Source organism: Cydia pomonella, chromosome 10 (genome assembly GCF_033807575.1).
Source record: "Cydia pomonella isolate Wapato2018A chromosome 10, ilCydPomo1, whole genome shotgun sequence".
Lineage (NCBI taxonomy): Eukaryota > Metazoa > Arthropoda > Insecta > Lepidoptera > Tortricidae > Cydia > Cydia pomonella.
Window position 1 is genome coordinate 7,234,578 of NC_084712.1, and position 14,074 is coordinate 7,248,651.

The following is a 14,074-nucleotide window of genomic DNA, read 5'->3' on the forward strand; positions in this document are numbered from 1 at the left end:
TAACGAATTGTGGAACCATTATTATCGGAAGGTAAATGCAATTAAATATGCAAATTCAGCCAGCCTTGAGTCCACAATATCTATTTTACTCTATGTCTTACTGGCCAGTTAGCCCAGTTGATATCATAGGCACGGCTCCATTTGCATTTTCAAGCTGTTATTATAAACTTTCGGGTCATAACACACACACACACACACACACACTTTCAGGTTAGTACATAGTTGAATGAGCGAAAGTGAAGGTCTCTATTTTTAGCTTCTTGGCGCTTCTTTGCGATCCTAATGAAATAACGGTACCTTTTCTATGAAATCAAATGTTGGGACGACAACAACAAATCAGTTTCCACGAACTAAATCTTAATAAATCACTTTGATTTTGATGTCGATGCATGTCGCTTTAGCATTAATATATTCTAGGTTTATTGTTAGGTTATTGCTAGGTAGGTACAGTCGCCATCACATATATCGGAGCAGCCGAGGTGCTGAAAAATATCGGAACACACACTCTAATGCCTTGATAATAGAGGCCTGTTTAGATATTTGTGGGCACCTTGGCCGCTCCGATATATCTGATGGCGACAAAAAATTGACATGTAAAAGTGCCCCTGTGGCCTATTTGCTGAATAAATGTTTGTTTGTTTATTGTTTTCGCTTTTTTGAAAAAAAAATGTTTCGCAAATAAAAAAAAGGAAAGCCTATAAACCCGTTTTGGATATCTTTAAAAAAGACCCATATTACCGCGCCATAAAAATAAATAATAAGCTACCAAAGGTTATAAAAATCATACAAAAAGTACATTTATTTGAAAATCGACTTAAGACTATCCTTATAAAAAAAGCATACTATTCTATACACGAATTCATGCAGGACACCGATATAGACATGATATAGTGAGCTTCAATTGTTACACAAATTAGTTAAGAATTATCATAATATATTATAGATATAAGTAACTTTATGTAAATATAGTTTTAAGGAAATTGCCTTACTCCACCGCAATAAATGCAATGCAATAAATGATTACTTACTTACTTAAACCTAGTTTTTCATTGAGTCAATAACATAATAAAAAATCTTGGACAATAGAAAATATTTAGAAGTGGAAAAACATTTTCTCTTTTTGTATGGTCTACAATTCATAGAACCATTAGTCTAAGTTTTAAAGAACGTAAAATTCGTGAGTACTGTCACCAACGTAAGTGTTTCGTGAGTATATAAACAGTATCATGGCAATAGGTAAAAACCTGTTATTAAAAATGTTAAACATGAGTCAAGTAATGTTTAACATTTTTCTTGCTGATTTTACCGGGAGCAGTTTTAGTCAGTACCTAATTATAAGTAAGAATGTACTTATAATTATTGACTAAAACTGCTGTTAGAGATACATGGGTCGTTTTTCGTTTGTATGCAAACACAAACAACCTCTCCCTTGACCTATTGTCTTTATTTCTTACTACATTTGAGATGTGTTCTACCAATGGACGTCATGCTGGTAAAAACTATTTTACGTCACGATTTCGCCGTTGACTTGAGCACTTTAGGTGCTCTGCATCCAATCATATTTTTCAAGAGCACTCAGACGGCCGTCAGAGGAAGATTGATGATGGGGCTAAAAGTAGCCTGACCGCGGGAACAAGTGGTTCTCAGACTATCAATGATTCGACATTTTAAAATGAGTACAATGGTACGTTGTGCTAATGATGATTGTACATGTTTAGTAGAGTTCCCTAGGTAAACATTTATTTGGAATTTTACGTGTTTTCTGTGCTACATTTGAGCAGATATTAAATATATCACAACGGCATCAGGTCAGTGCACATCTAAGCTTACCTAATTGTCAACTGTTGTATCCAAATTTTCATAGACACTATATCAATTACCTACCTAATGACTAATTTGGTCCAAAGTCGCTTGCCGATTGCCCACGCCGTCGCTATGACACCACTGCTAATAGTGACTTTTTACAACGGTAACAATCATTAGCAACCAATTTGAATTTGAAATTTGTTAGGCAAAAGAGAAATAATATTACGGTAAATAATTGAATGAGTTTTCTGTTTTGCGTGATGGGTGCCCCCTACAAATCTTTGTAAGTTCATGTATTCGTAGGATTCGGACTTCTGCAATGACTAGTTTTCTCACCCGGTTGTTCCTGTGCCATTTGCCGCGCTGGTCGCGGCGCGCGCCGGGGTGGTCGCCGAGCACGGAGCAGCGACGCGCTGCGCCGCCCGCGCCCGCGCCGCCGCCGCCCACCGACAGTGCCGCCGCCTCCTGCCATGCCGCACGCCCGGCTGCGCACTGGAAATAAATACAAACTTGTATTTATAGCGAAGTAAATTAATAGCTAGGTGTGAGATTGCAAGATATTGATAAGGAAACTTAAGTTTATTTAGGTTACACGCTGTAATACACGGAGCTTCTGCTTTGTACGCACCTTGATGCTGTTCACCATCGGGCTTTCGGTTTGTTCTGAGTCGCATAAATTGACCATTCAAATTGATTAATTAATTTAGTTACATTTAAGTTTTTTTTTATGATTGTATATATCATTAACTTTATGTTATTTGCTGAATAAATATTCTAATTGATCGTAAAAATATTAGGGCCTATTTCACAATGTCTAAGTAAAGTATTGGATAGCTAATTAACGAATAAATTAACTGCCAGATAAAACTTCCTGCAAAACTTAGCACTTTATCTACCAGTTAAGCTTATTTGAAGATTGAAAATCGCCAACTATGACTTTATTCGTCAGATAAGTGGCAAGTGGCTTATTCAGGACTGTACTCGGACATTGTAAAACAGGCCCTTAGAGTTATGACGTCTTCACGGTAAGCTTTTTTTACCTATCCGTTTTTCAGCTTACAAGTTTAGGTTTACATTTTCGTTCTACTTTTTTTTCCTGAAGAAGGCTGGAAACGAATGTGATAAGTTAATAAAAATAAAGCGAACATAGAGAATGTGACTCAAATGTAACAAATAAGAGTGAACGTCGGGCGAAATTTCTCCATTTTCTCTCCCAGGCTTCGAAACAAAATAATAGTGTATTTCGATACTTTCAGTCACTCGACGAGGTTACCTAGAATAGAAGGGTTTAACAGACATGAATTCCCTGTGAAAATACGTCCGTGTACAAAAAGAAAATATAGTTAATGTCTTTGTCCTTGCTATTGAATGCGACGTCATTATTGATCTAGAAATGCATTATTTGTTTTCATCGATTTTATGATTCAACAAAATATGTAAAGCTTACATTGTATTACGTTAAAATCTAAATGCGCTACAGAAATCTGCGGTTAAGTAAAACTTTTTTGTTTGAAGTCACGTTTTACTTTGATTGTTTTAAATCAGCCACTAAATTAGCATTAGGTATTCATTATTTTCTCGCAATCTTCATGCATGTACCATAAATCCCGTAAAAAAATATATTAGGTATGACTTTAAAACGGAGATTTTAAAGTCCTCCTTGCATTTGCCATATGTTACACAAAAATACTACACATTTAACCTAAAAACTAGCTATACTTTACGACTTTCTCTAGAGGATTTTACCGCAGAGATCCCATTGTGTTCGTTGTGATATATCGCGAACGCCAGAGCCGGGAACTGCCTATTGGCTATTGGCGGTACATCTTCATTTTCTGTATATTGAAATCGTGACTGGTATGAACAAGGTTTCAAAACGGGTTTTTAACAAGATTGTATCACAGTATTGAACGTTATCGCCAACGTTTTGTTTGGAGCTTTTTATGGACGATAAAGAGAATAATTTATTGTGATTTAACATTGGACAGCGACCTGTCTGGCCTAGTGGATAGTGACCCTGCCTATGACGCTGATGGACTCGGGTTCAAATCCTGGTAAGGGCATTTATTTGTATGATGAGCATGGATATTTGTTCCTGGGTCAAGGGTATTTTCTATGCATTTTAAGTATTTATAAACATTATATATATATATATATATCTTTCTCTAAGTACCCACAACATAAGCCTTATTGAGTTTACTGTGGGACTTAGTCAATTTGTGTAATAATTAATCAATTTGTATAATCATGATTTTTCAAATCATTATCAACTTCGAATTTCACTTTTGAAGCTTAAAAATCGCTCAAAAAATATAGTGTAAATCAAATACAAATACAAAAATTGGTAAGGTGCATTAGGATCACTTCGAGAGCGAGATTAATTTTGAAAATGCCAAATCACTAATTACTGTAGCTTGCTTACTGTTAAGCACTTGATGCCTAATATGCGTTGCAGTAGCGTTTAGTGTTGGTAAAGTATGCAGTCCTTCTGGTTTTATAGATATTTATTTTCAACTAAGGTAAAACTTTGAAACCAACAAAACTTTCCCAATTGAATGCAAAACAACGATAAATGCTTAAACTCATTACTGGTAGCATGGCGTGCGGCGCGCCCACCGCGTAACGTGTTTATACGAACATAAATCAAGTTGGTGTAATTGCGCACAGGATCACATTAACATAACAGAGTACCTATGTGTTGGCGTTGCAACACGTTCTCTAATAGATTTCATACACGTGAATTGCATTCATGCATTTTGTTCATGATTTTTATTATTAATTAAATTTTTAGCATTAGTACGACTTGTCATCCTGGGTTATACCATAGAGAAATAAGTAAACATAGAGTGCTCACTCCATGAAGAAAGCACATCAAATATTTTATGTAGGTCCTTCATAAGATTTTAGTCAGATTTAATATACAGGGTGATTCATGAGACGTGAGCAGGACTAAGCCTACACAATAAGTAAATGTTACTGAATCGTTCATCATCATATTTAAGCAAAACAATCACGCTGTTTATCTGTTACTTAACTTTTTGATAAGGGCAAATTTTATTATCTACAATCATGGACACCCTACAACACTTAATTAACATAGATAAAACCTCTTTAACCGTCATGACAGCACTTTGATTATGAAGAAAACAAAATGTTACAACTGAGTAAGATACGATTTTTCAAAAGTAACGAGTTTCCGATGACATTCAATTGATGACATAATTGTCGTAAATAAATTAAAACTTTTTTTTAAACAGTAAAAATTAAATTAACGTGAATCTCACAAATACTAGTACGAAACAGTTGCTTATAACTTACTGAACAGACAGGCTTGATCCTGCTCACGTCTCCTAATAATATCATCGTGTGTATAATATTTTCATTTCTTTTATTAATTTCCTTTTCTTTTCCTTTTGTAAGTATTCGATGTTTTCTGAAAGAGCTATGTATTTGTATGGTTTGATATATCATTTTAAATCAAAATTCTATAAAGAAAAGTACCTACTGTATGTAATTACATGAATTCTATAGTAATTTAAATTGTATTTTTTCTTATCATTTGATATTCACCTGTCGCTCTTCGGTGAAGGAAAATATCGTAACAGTTATCATACAAATTTGTAAATGCTCTTAACTCTTATAATAATTAAAACTTTGAAAAAAATGGAACGTAGGGGCATAGTTGTGGTCGATATACAACAAATTGTGTCAAAATATTTTCAATAATTTTAATATCCACAAAGGAAAATGAGGACCACGTTTATATCAAAAGGTGATTTCGCGCGGGTCCTCCAATTTCACCTTAGGTCCTCAGCACATGGCGCGTAAGCGTAAGAGACGCGTAAGCGTATCGTAATACGTGCCTCGAACGAGAGCCCTACAAGCACGTACAAGTTCAAATAAGTCCGCACACAAAGCATCGTCATAGCGTAGCGTTTCTGACATAATTAAACAATAAAAAATCTTCATCTGACGAGAAAGTAAGATGGTCGATACATCCGCCGAAGACATCTGAATCATCTGACGCCAGTGACGCCATGAATTTAACTAATAGCATTTCAGTTATAACAAGTATACGCTTACGCTTGGTGCCCAAAACTCTACGCGACTCGTACTCGGAACGTTTTTACGATATGCTTAAAGAGCGTGGGTGATGTGTGCAAATAGTTTTAAGTATAACAAAAGCAAAATTAGCTCTGAATGAAGTTCAAATGAGATGCAGTTAGAAAGTGCAGACATTAAACTTTGAATTTAATCATCATAACAAGAAATTAAGCCGTTTCCCTACATTTTTATCAAGGACAATAGTTTTATCCGACTACAATGAAGATACTTTAAAATGCGCGAAGAAAAATGGAAACAAAAGGTTTAAAAGCGATTAAACTTGAAGTATAAAACTTTATGAAGATCGGATCAGCGTTGGATTAAACTCTAATGCTTAATCGTTTTAAGCCAAGGTTTATTTTATTTATTAAGTTTACTGGGTGGGGCCTGTAACACGAGCAAATACACTTTTTTGCATGAATGCATTTAGCTAACTATTGATTAATCAAATCATCCCGATATATGTATGTATGTATGTATAAACACTTTATTGTACAAAACACAAAACATATATATGGCACAGGATAAGCAGTACAAAGACGAACTTGTCCTTTTAAGGGATTTCTTCCAGTTAACCTTTGAGTAGATGAGAGTTGATAAAGAACGGTAGACAAATATAGCGATGAGTACAATATACCCTACCCTAGACCCTAGTGAGATATTCCTATTAACAAAATAACATGATTACAGCAGCTTCATTGTTACGTTGAGTAAGTAATATACGGGGTGAAATTTTAACTACCAGCCATACTCGGCGTAGTGACTTTATAGGTCATATTGAACAACTTTTATTATAAAATAAATAAATAAATAATAAATAAATATTAGGACATTGTTACACAAATTGACTAAGTCCCACAGTAAGCTCAATAAGGCTTGTGTTGAGGGTACTTAGACAACGATATATATAATATATAAATATTTATAAATACTTAAATACATAGAAAACACCCATGACTCAGGAACAAATATCCATGCTCATCACACGAATAAATGCCCTTACCAGGATTTGAGCCCGGGACCATCGGCTTCATAGGCAGGGTCACTACCCACTAGGCCAGGTCGGTCGGTATTATGGGACCAATGCTGAAATCGCAACAAAAATTTGGATGTCCCATAGACATCAGCCGGAATGTACGAAACAGCCAAAAATTATTTGGCGATGTCGGCATTGGTCCCATATTAAAAATTGTTCAGTATGGTATGACCTATAAATTTACGGAGAGTATAGCTGGTGGTTAAAATTTCATCTTGTAGTACAACTTCTGTAAGTTTTGACACATCGAGTTGAATTGAATAGAAGCATTTTCTTGTCCAATAAACCTAATACCTAACATACCTAATACCTAATAAAACGTATTGTGGTTTGTTTATATTCTTTTAAATACCTAAATATACAGACTATAGTGTAACTACTTAAAAAACACAAATCGACATATTTCATAGAATAATTTGATTTGTTTCCTATTAGTAGTATTTAAAATGTGTTACAAAAAAACTTCCTTACGGATATAAAGTACTTCCTATTGTCAAGTTAGTCCAAGAAGCTTAAGTTTGTCACAAAATAAAGCTAAAGGTCAACGCCTGCCATTCGAATTGCGTGGTAATTTGGAGAGGCAAACTGCGGTCTATAAATAGTCGATATAACCTGAAGGGATGCTAATTTGAACTTTAATAACTTGTGTGTAACGTTACACAAACATTAGGACTAATTTACGGTATATTCATTTTATTGAAAAACGATAATGACACAATCAAAGCCCTTTAAACACGACCATCATAAGTTGTAGAAACAATCATATTTAGTACAATTATTTTCCTCGTAATGTGTACTGAACCATACAATAAAATTTGGGCACTGCTTCCTCACTACATAGTATAAAACAAAGTCGCTTTCCGCTGTCTGTCCTTATGTATGCTTAGATCTTTAAAACTACACAACGGATTTTGATGCTCTTTTAATAGATAGAGTGACTCAAGAGGAGGATTTATATGTGTAATACATACCCGTGCAAAGCCCGGGCGGGTCGCTAGTATCGGATAAAATAGAATAAAATCTTTGTATCAATGTAAATGTAAAGTCTTCACTCGCGTTAAGAGTCCTTATTCCTACAGACGAGCGTATTTTGTAAAATGCTTCCTTTTTCATTCAAGATTACGACGTAACTATTAGTATTTATTCAAAAACTGGTAACGTACTTAAATAATCGCTTCCTAAACTAGCGGCTCCAACAGTTCAAATTTTCATTTTCTCTTTTAAACCTCTTTTTTAATGAGTTTTTTTGGGAGTCTTTTCCAAAATTTGCAGTGAGATGTGGCGTTTCGGTTCTCAATTTTGCTGTAAACAAGAATCATTTGGTACATGAATGACTACAATTTGATTCAACATATCTCGTACGAGGGGCTGGAATGATTAACAATCGAAGATTCATTTGAAAAAACTGATAAAATACCTTCCGAGTTTTCTTCATTTTCTTGGCGAAAACAGGGTTTTATTATATTTTTTTTCCGCAAATTGTACGCATATTTTACTTTAAAAATAATATTATAGCAAACTGTAACTTTATGTTAACCTATAAAAAAAAAATCATAACTATGGGACCTACATTGCCATAAATTTATATTTTTTTAAAACACGTATAAATCACGCAGCAGCGACGCCCCGCTCTCAGTCCGCGCGGAGCGCGCTTAGAGGACGGACCTGTGCTCGATTGTCAGGCATTAGTTGCGATCGTAATCAGCTACGGAGTTCCGAGAAGTGCTATATACTGCGATTAGAAAATCTTAATAAAAGTTCATTTTTTACACTATGCTTAACAGACTCTCGCTTATTGATGGATTTTCAGTGGTCCTTTTTTTTTATACTACGTCGGTGGCAAACAAGCTTACGGCCCGCCTGATGGTAAGCAGTATCCGTAGCCTATGTACGCCTGCAACTCCAGAGGAGTTACATGCGCGTTGCCGACTCTAACCCCCTCCCGCCCCTCGTTGAGCTCTGGCAACCTTACTCACTGGCAGGAACACAACACTATGAGTAGGGTCTAGTGTTATTTGGCTGCGATTTTCTGAAAAACGCATTTTTACTTGAAATTACGTTAGGGTTTGCATTTGCATTATTATTTTTGACCCGGATGAAGTCCAAGTTCTCATGATGGAGTCAGGAGTTGGTCACCAGAACTCCTAATCTACTCATTATAATCCCACCGTGTTTGGGCTCAAAAGATTTGCCCTGACGAACACCATCGATCTAGATGAGGTCCAGGGTCTTATGATGGAGTCAGGAGTTGGTCACCAGGACTCTTAATCTACTTATCATAACGCCATCGTGTTTGGGCTCAATAGATTTGCCCTGACGAGCACCATCAATCTAGATAAAGTCCAGGGTCTCATGATGGAGTCAGGAGTTGGTCACTAGAACTCCTAATCTACTCATTATAATTCCATCGTGTTTTGGCTCAAAAGATTTGCCCTGACGAGTACCATCGATCTAGATGAAGTCCAGGGTCTCATGATGGAGTCAGGAGTTGGTCACCATAATTCATCATAACTCCATCGTGTTTGGGCTCAATAGATTTGCCCTCACGAGCACCATCAATCTAGATGATGTTCAGGGTCTCATTATGGAGTCAGGAGTTGGTCACTAGAACTCCTAATCTACTCATTACGCGCGTGAATGGCGTTGGCGCGCGTACCGAGCGCCAACGCCATCTATCGAGCGTTATTTCGTGAAATCGGAGAACGCTCCAAGGATTAAGGGCTCTTAAGTAGTTTGTCTATCTGCCCTTCTTTGTTAACTGTCTCAAAACTCTAAAACTACTCTAGTTTAAAAATATATATTAGTGTTTATGTATAGACATGGCATTATATAGATTAATAGTTGTAACATATGTACCTACTCAATTTATGCTACCTATGCATGGGCTGGGTGTCTAATTACCTGAAGGATACTACGAATTCAAGACGTTCGGAAACAAGACGTGGCAAGCTGATTCTGCAACGAGACAAAGGAGTAACAATGCACATTCTATGAGGGACAGCAATGCACATTCTATGTTCCTGCGGACCACTAATGTCAAAAAGGAGTAGCTACTTATTATGATATTACTCATGAGGTCGCTTATCAAGTCGGGCTAATACCTATAGACATTTGCGTGCGAACTTAGGTATAGTTACAAAAAATAATTATGTTCCTGCCATGGAAATAAAATGCGATAAAATGGTCTAAAAATGAAATAAGTCCATATCCAGTAACTACTGGTATTCATGCATTAATTTAGATATCGTATAGGTACCTACTTTGAATATTTTTTTTCATTCTCATACTCACATTCAACAAACATGTTAATATATTATTTATCTTATTTGTAAATGGATCAAACTTCTTTTCTGGGTGCTTAGTGAGCATGTTAATCATTAAATTCCATATTAGTGCGACAGTGATAGTTGTGTTTCGTTCGCTGCGGAGCGTAAACGATTGGCATATTGGCTACGCACACACAGATTGTTAAAATTGAATTTGGTAAATAACACGTAAGTACAACTTTCCCAAACTATTGGTCGACCCATTGATGAGTCGCGAGCGATTATTGAGTGGGCCCTGAAACTACTTTAACTACTAGGAAATTTGATCGTTCCAATAATATTTTAAGCCCCTATTTTTAAGACCGGCAAGAGTTGGTCCCCAAAATGGCAGTTTTTAGGTAAGTCGGAGCCCAGTCAACTTTGGGAACCATAAAGACTTGGATTTTACCATAAAATGCCTGTTTGATGCCCTCATTTTATGAAGGAAATTGACAGATAAAGAGGCGGCAGCAACGACGCCACTAATGCAGCAATGCAGCTGTAGTTGAAACCCGAACGGCACCTTAACCCATTCAGAGCTAATCACGACACGTTGTTGTTTTGCCTCTACGAAGCATTTTCGCTACATACATGTTATCGGCTACGACGTAGCGCTACGCGTGTAGCTCAGCGGTGAATCGGTGAATGTGCGTGTGGTGACCCGGGATAGCCGTGGTAACCACGTGCACAAGTCCAAACCCTTCTATTCGTCCTACATCCTTGGCACTTGGCATCTCCAATGCGTAATAAAACGTTAAGTTAACGTGTTTCTATATTTCATATTTCGCCTACGCTTGTCACGAATAAGGAAAGTTGTTAAGAACATGCAACTAAGACGTTTGTATTTTACGCCGGTGATTCATGAATGTTGACGTGTGTTTAAAACTTGTTTTCCTTTTTTGTTAGTTTGATAAAACTATATTCGTTTTAGTGAAAGAAAAAAAAAATGTTTTACAAGCATTAAAATGATTAGTAGCGTACGGACACGTGGTGACAATCTGAACAGGGAAGAAAATGCAGTCGTTATTATTTAAATAGAAACTTTTTATAACCGAACGTATGAATTCATATTTTATTTGACATTAGTTATATGTTACACATGTTATTCTATTTATTTTACAAATCTCACAATTAATTGATATACTTCCTAACCTTCACTACTAGCAAAATAGTGCAAAAATTATATATATCATAATATAATCGGGATGTTATCAATTGAGACAACTACTGTTTGTTATATTTATTTGTAGTTATTATACGTTGGTCTGTCATTGACCTAATTAAATTGAGAAATAATATGCAAAAGAAATCAATATTTATATTCCAAAATTTTTTGCATTACTTGAATAAGAAGTGTATGTTTTAGAATAATCAATCATTTAATCATAAAATATACCTAAATAGGCGACTCCATTGTCTTCTCTGTCTATGTCGATAATATCACCACCTGTCCCTACGCTAATAATTATATTAGTTTCGTATTATATTAGTATCGTTTTGGACGCGACAAATTCAACGTCTAATCTTCCAGTTTTGCTCGGAAAAGTAAACTTGCCTATTGCAATACATAGAAAAATACACATATATAACAGTTATAAAATACAGCACTATATTCATGATTTATTGGGCCAAAAACATTCGGGAAAACAGGCGTATTTCCTCCGAAGCTTAACGATTTGAGTACATTTTAGTGAGGCTTTAATTATGCAGCTTTTTAGAAGTAAAAGGTTGAAACTTGCCTATAAATACCTGGCAAGGAAAGTAGCTGTAAGCTATTTATTTTATACTGTTAACACCAAATCGGGAATCGTGGAAATCAAGGGGAGAGGCCTTTGCCCAGCAGTGGGACATTCAAACAGGCTATATAAAAAAAACAGGAAGGCCAAATTTGCTTAGATTTCCATTTTGCTTTGATGTTGACAACGATGTTTAACGGGTGGTACAATTAACCTGTAGGAGAATTTTGATTGTTTTATGCTTGAAAGTTGACCAAAAACAGGTCAAACACATTTCAGAAAAAGATCAGTGGAGAATACAATAAAATTTACCCGGGTAAATATCAGGATTCTAAAATTCCCAGATACAGAAAAAATATATAAATTTGCTTTTGATTCTCTTAACTTTGCGATGTCAACAAGACTAGAAAGATGCGAACAAGTTAACCATACAATAAAATATGTATGACCTAAACGCATACAGCTTTAAAATGCGAAATTTATATTGGCAAATTACACGTTCTTCATTTGAATCATTTCCCAATGAAATTCAAGATGAAATAAATATGTTAAATCAAAATACATTGGAATCCGAAAAGTTGTGTCCATGAGCGAGAAGTCTGGGATAGCGACTAAGGGAAAATTATCGAAGCAGATAGTTCAACGACATAAATTTATAATACAAGCAGAATGATTCAAATCACATGCTAATTACGGAAGAATTTTAAAGAAGCGTATGTTGGAAATTATGATAACTTACAGCATTAAGTCACCCTTTAGCAAGCAATATAGCCTTTATAGTAATATGGCAACGACTATATTAACCGCTCTCGTGACCCAAATTGCCAAGAAATACAAATTATATTCAACCTAAAATTACTACTAGAGCCTGCACCATACCGAAGGATATTCCACAATTTCGTAACAGACCCTTGTTAAATTAATTCTGAACTTTGACACTGGGATGTAAGGTTGCTTTTCAAACAACAAAAGTTTGATTGTTAAGAGTTTGGGGTAGTAACTTGGCGATTTGCTATTATAGCTGGGTATAGTCCGACTACCAATTACAAGTAGTTAGTCGACGAATTTACGTGGAATTTTCTCTTGTTATAGGTGTAGCTGTAGTGGAAGTAATCGATGTTCAAAGTAAAACACTACGGCTAGCGGCTGAACGATTGGAATCGTAACTTTGACTGTTTTTTTTTATTATTTAACTTTTTAAATAAACTTTTAAAATTTAATATAACATTGCTTTCTGACAGCTGATCATTAAATAAATATACGCCACTAAGTTTATCATACCTACAAGCAATGACAGACGAAATAGCACAGTCCAAAATATTTAAATTTTGCTTATGGAATGCTAACTTCATTGCATGTCTAACTTTGCGAGTTCCGAAGTTGAAATGAGAAATAGTTTTATATTTTCACGTTTGAATATTGGAGTTATGCTTCATTTTTACTGGACGAAGTCAAGAAATTCATTTTACTGCATATTTAATTTCTTACTGAGGTAGGGTATTAAAAGAAACTCCGGGCTTATGGAATCCATGTCTCGGATTTCTATAGGACTTGTTTATGCATCGGGAAAAATAAACATTTTAACTTCATGTACCCCTCACCCCGCCTACCTTGGATTATTGAACGTTAAAACGAGGGAGTGCATGCAAGTATGTACCCAACTAACTTTTTTTTTCTCAATCTGTACCTAAAATCAATTCGAGATATTTAAAATGTATTCGCAGGTGAATAATTGCCACAATTAAACAATAGATCAATTAAAAAAACGAACTCGGCGCAGTACAATCAATGTTCTGGCATTTTACTTTGGCAAAAAACCAAGCTGTAGTTTCATAATCAAGTTTAGTTTAGTTGCATAGTACGTTTATTTTGTTTTTGTTGCCGCATTTGTAAGTCGGAAGGAAGTGAGCGAAAGCGGAGCAGGGAAAAACGCTACTGTCGGTGGTGGCCTGCTTAAATAAGGTAAGTACCTAACAGTGGCGGCGCGTCACAAATATTCGTAGGGAACCCGGAGCTAATTTTGCTTTCCTTCTCTCCATAAACCGATCGTGAAAGTACTCAACGGGCTGAAATTAGACAAGCCGGTG

At 35.7% G+C, this 14,074-nt stretch overlaps 1 protein-coding gene across 6 annotated transcripts in view; it reads right to left on the reverse strand.

The window, feature by feature from the left end:
* Positions 1–1,866: 1,866 nt before the first annotated feature.
* Positions 1,867–14,074, reverse strand: part of LOC133521967 (uncharacterized) — a 66,229-nt gene continuing 54,021 nt past the window's right edge. For all 6 annotated transcript variants that reach the window (XM_061857125.1, XM_061857127.1, XM_061857129.1 and 3 more), the window contains one exon: positions 1,867–2,298. In XM_061857125.1, the coding sequence (XP_061713109.1) occupies positions 2,029–2,298 (270 nt within the window). In that variant the 3' untranslated portion in view covers positions 1,867–2,028. The remainder of the gene's footprint in view (positions 2,299–14,074) is intronic.